The 5,000-nt window shown below is 40.0% G+C and overlaps 1 protein-coding gene across 1 annotated transcript in view; it reads right to left on the bottom strand.

Moving 5' to 3' along the window:
• Nucleotides 1-5,000, bottom strand: part of LOC119574336 (phenylalanine--tRNA ligase alpha subunit-like) — a 23,309-nt gene that overhangs the window by 17,337 nt on the left and 972 nt on the right. The window contains exon 2 of the mRNA XM_037921532.1: nt 117-305. Within this exon, the coding sequence (XP_037777460.1) occupies nt 117-305 (189 nt within the window). The remainder of the gene's footprint in view (nt 1-116; nt 306-5,000) is intronic.

Genomic DNA, 5,000 nt, shown 5'->3' with positions numbered 1-5,000 from the left:
CCTTAACCATTCTAAAGTTAATTCAGGTAACTAAAGAAAGTTGTAAAACAAAGGAATTACATTATTTGACAAAAGACAATTGTATTATAAATATTGAGTATATATTCCTGTCTTACCTTATTTTTCATTGCTGCCCCTAATGCAATATTTGCATTTGGAAAATTTGCTTTGATATCTGCAATAGGGCATCCTTCTGAAGTTAAAGAATTAAACAGTCTTGCTTCATGAGAACCATTAGTTGCCAGAGAAGATCCCTCCTCCGTACATTCCCAAGTCTTCTGAGTAGTCTGCTTCACAGCTACAACCTGTGATAGTTGAACTTCCATTAAAAATCCATGTTAGTAAAAAATTAAGTAGGCAAGGGGGGGAAAAAGGAATAACCAGTATTTTTGTAGTGAAGGTTTATATGATATATAATGTATATATTATTGGCACACAAAAATAGTCTCTTGCTAATGAGACAGAATTCCTGCCACATTTCAAGCAAACAGCACCATTAGGTGTCAGTCAGAAATTCTTGAGACTTGGGGAAGGGGAAGTAATTCAAGGACTTTGAAATATGGTGCGTTAATACTAAGATGACTTAGTAGTCATTCTGACCACAATTTCATTTTCAGATGCATGTATCTTTCATATTTTTTCCTATATAAATATATTTTCCACTTTTTTATTATGAAATATATTGAGGAAAAGTAAAATATTCAAATAGGTTATTAGTTTACAAAATATATCCCTTTATCCTGAAATGACTGAAGTCAATTTGCCCACTATTCTACGACAATGGGTAATTATGAAAAATACATAATAGCAAGTGAGTCAGCTGTTGCTGTTGTAAGATATAGTCAGTGGTTATTGGTTTCAAAACAAAATAAATGTGCTAAGACATCAAAGGTCATATTGCACTATAAAAGGGTATAATAGTGAAAAGTGTAAAGAGAGGGGTTAGATGATAATTATATGTGCAACAAGTCAGAAGTTGTATAGCAGTTCACAAAGATAGGGATTAACAAAAGTGATTAGATTAAAGTTGTAAAAGGAAGGTGTAGGATTCTGCAAAAGTGTCCATAGGGTAAGGTAGGGATTAGCAAAGGGAGACAGGGGTGTAAGGGTGATTAGATCACTTTTTCAGGAAAAATGTCAGCAAGGAGAGAATCCAGGGAAGGGGGTAGTTGTAACGAAAGGTCATATGTGTATCCAGGGGGAATCAGAAGGGATAATGGGGAAGGAAGGGGGATGATGTAGTTAAAGCAGGGGGGAAAGGATGTGTTGGGAGCGAGTGGGAGGACGGGGTGTAGAAAGAACGTGAATAGGCGGATGATGCATGTCGGCAGTTACTTTGAGCGTAGAAGGAATGGGAGCAGAGAGATTGGAGGATGGATCAGGTGTAGGTATGTTATCTTGGTCATGATTAGATAGATTTGAATGTCTTCAAGAGTTTCTGAAGTGGAGTTGGTTGGGCACATCTGAGAAACAAAAGTTTTCTTATGAAGGGGAGAAGAGAGGACAGATGTATGAGGCTCAGAAGGAGAAGTTAATGGAGGTGAAAATGGGGTGGAACGTTTAGCTTGTCTTGTGCGATGATTTGGGTGAGGAGGAAGAGGGGTAGGTATCAGGGAAGTAGAGTTTGGTGTGTCTGCAATAGTGGTGGACAATTGGGTGTCTGGATTTAGAATGGCAAAAGAATTTGACTAGGAGGGAGGGAGTAGAAGTGGGATGAGAGATACTGGAGGAGATGCAGAAACATCTTGAGAGGGAGGGGGAGAGACAAAGTGAAGGACAGTACTGGTGTAAGGAGTAAGAGAAAAAATCATGTCTGTATGCTTCCTGTCTGGCCTCATGTAAAGTGAGGCTAAGACTGAATCTGAGAACTGCCACCTCAGAGGAAAATTTGTAGGTAAAGCAACCCCTATAAAATGCACCACAACAATGGTTACATGCACTTGATTGTACAGAGCAGTTTGGCTGATCATGACCAGGTTCGACACACAGAGGGCATTCGGCTGTGGAGCAGCAGGGTTTGGCAGAGTGGCCTAGGCACCAACAATTCTGTCACTGATGGGGGGGGGGGTTGATATGGTGGGACAGGGAAGGATTCTCTGCATATATAAACATTAAGGGGGAGGCCATGTCTACAGAGAATAATCTTGGCAATATTGATGGAGGACTTATGGGGTCTCTGGGGGGACTGATACTGCATCAGAGTCCAAGAGGTATGCGAGTAGGTCTTCTCCACAGTCTGACCAATCCTTGATGTAGACAGGGCAGTTTGTTGAGAAGATGGAGACAGTTCCAGTACACATACTGAGGGAGGGATGAGGCTGGGCAGAAATGAGTTTGCCAATGAAATCAGTCAGGGTTGATAATGCTTTAGCTTGGGATTTGGATGTAACTGTGACAAGGTGGGAATGATCAGGGTGGCTGCAGAAGAAAATTATACCTATTTGTTTTTGGAGGCATTGCTGCAAGAGGAGTGTGCTGTCAAAGTAAGGGGTCGTAGATCCTATTTGGCTGGGTTAAATAGTACTCAAAAGGTTTGTAGAAGTGGGGATAGTAGAAGGGCAAGGACATGTGGAAGAGGGAGTAGTGTTAAGAGAAGCAGTGCTGTGGAGAGGTGGACAATAAGGCCGCAGTAGCAATAAGGGAGGAGGGGGTAGTAGATGAAGCAATATGTGGGGGCAGAAGAGCTGAAGCGGAGGATAGTGGGAGAGGAAGAATGTTTTCTGGAGATTGACTAATGAGCTGGGTGGATCACTGGACTGAGGTGACAGTACTCAATGAGGAGGGGGTAGTAATAGCAGTGTTCAGAGTCATGGTCAAAGAAGAGCCTGGGGTCAGGGAATCGGTAGAATTCAAATCTGTTTGGGCTAGCTGAAAATTGAGCATGCCTGAATGACCTTAATAAGGGTGCAAAATCATCATTACTGGCCATGGTAAGCCTAGAGTATGTTGGAAAAAAACAGTCCACCTCTCTTTGTCCCCTTGAGGGGTAAGGGCTAGATAACTAAACTGGAATATTGTGCTCATAGTTCCCCCAGGCCGTTCGTGACTGTCACAAAGTCAGCCTTTCAATTCTTTCAACATAGCTCTCACATATTAGGAAGTGGATAGTAGAAAGGGTTGGAGGAGAGAAACGGAAAGGTGAAGAAGAACAGACAGTGCAAAATTAGTTGAGTCAAGGCTGAGGCCCAAGTCAAAGGGGATCCCCAGCCTGTCACTATAGGAATGAATAGAACCCTGAACATGAAATAGTTTCTTCCCTGAAGCCTGTGCTCTACAACCCATGGCTCACAAATCACATATGCCACTCTTGTTCACTGGTGGAAAAAATGCAAGAGCATTAATCCCTTGGATCCTAATGACATGACCTTCTCATCATGAAAAAATCTGGTTAGGGGCCAGGTGACGTGAACATGCCATCATGAAAGAAACTGGCTGAGGATCACGTGACAAGCATGCAGTCATGACAATTTGGTTGAAGGCTGGGGTGATGACTTGTTACTAGTGCCCAAAGCTCTTGGAGAGTTTTTAAACTCAGTGGGCATTTACCCATTTCCATGTGTAAATGAGTATGGCATCCATGAGCCATGACTGTTAGTGTGCTGGCTCTGGGAGGACACTATCTCCATGATAAGGATCCGGTTTCTGCTAGCTGTGACCAGTAGCAAAGGAATAGGATAGAAATGACAAGGAGTCTATACAAGGAAAACAGTTTATTGCCTTTTTGAGAGAGCATAGCAAATAACAACTATAGACCTTGGCAAATAGAAAAAGAAGAACAAGAAGAAGAAAAAGTACGCACAGCAAGCACCTAGATCCAATGGCTTAACGCCCATGAGTTTAATCTTTGTGCATTCATGACACGTAATCCCGTCACCCTGGGCCTCAGCTGAAGTTTTCAAGATGGGCATTCCCACCATCCCTGACCTCAGTCAATCTTTTCATGAGAGCATGTTCCCATGGCCCTTACCCAATTTTTTTCATGAGATGACAATTTCTTCAACTGGATCCAGTGGATTTAACATGGATTTTTTTTTTTACACATTTGTAGATCTTCTACTGGAGCAAAAATGAAAATTCCCATTTCCTTAGGATATCACTAATATTTATGCTGATTTTCTTTCTACCCTAAAATACACAATGCTGCAGGACAAGCTCAGTACAAGAGAGGTATGTGTAGGGAAAAAAAAAAATAAATACATAATAATAAGAAATATAAATAAAAGAATAAAAAATAAATATAAAAAATAAATAATAATAATAATAATAATAATAATAATAATAATAATAATAATAATAACAACAACAACAATAATAACACTCTCCATGCAGCAATTGTCAAAACTAAACTTTATTTCTGATGTTATTCTTTGCCTGTGCAGATTCTTTCAAATTTCACCAAGTGTAGTATTTCCTTTTCTTCACGACAGTGTCATTACATTTTCCTGTAACTGTATACTATAATAATAGTAAATGTTGCACAACTTTCTTATTGCCAACTTGCAAAGGAAATACCATCGATGAAAAGTTATTTTCTGTTATCAGTTACAAAGTTTACCTTGCACCATATGGCTGCATGAAACTAAAACTGTACCAATTGTTTATGAAGGACCACACCCTTCCAAGACTAAGGACCTATTACTCTAGCCAACAACACTGGGGCATTAATGGGAATCCATACACACTGCAGTGTAAACCAAAGTCCTTCCAAATCTAGGGGCTTCACACCTAGATCCCCACCCAATTGCCAGATTTTCCAAAGCTGGGCTCTGTCAATGGACCCCACCCAAATGGCATGGACTGAATCTCTCCACAGCAATTGTTTCAACATATTTTCTTCATTTCTGACATTTTTTTTCTTTTTTTTTTTCTTTCTTTTTTTTGCCTGCGCACACTATTTTATGTATCAATGACTATATTTCCCTCTAACATTGCACTTAGATTTTTGCTAACTTAATGTGGTCATTATTTATATATAAACAAAATACATAATTCTGGATCTT

The sequence above is a fragment of the Penaeus monodon genome, chromosome 6, assembly GCF_015228065.2.
Source record: "Penaeus monodon isolate SGIC_2016 chromosome 6, NSTDA_Pmon_1, whole genome shotgun sequence".
NCBI classification, from domain to species: Eukaryota; Metazoa; Arthropoda; class Malacostraca; order Decapoda; family Penaeidae; genus Penaeus; species Penaeus monodon.
This window is presented reverse-complemented; position numbering and strand designations above follow the sequence as displayed.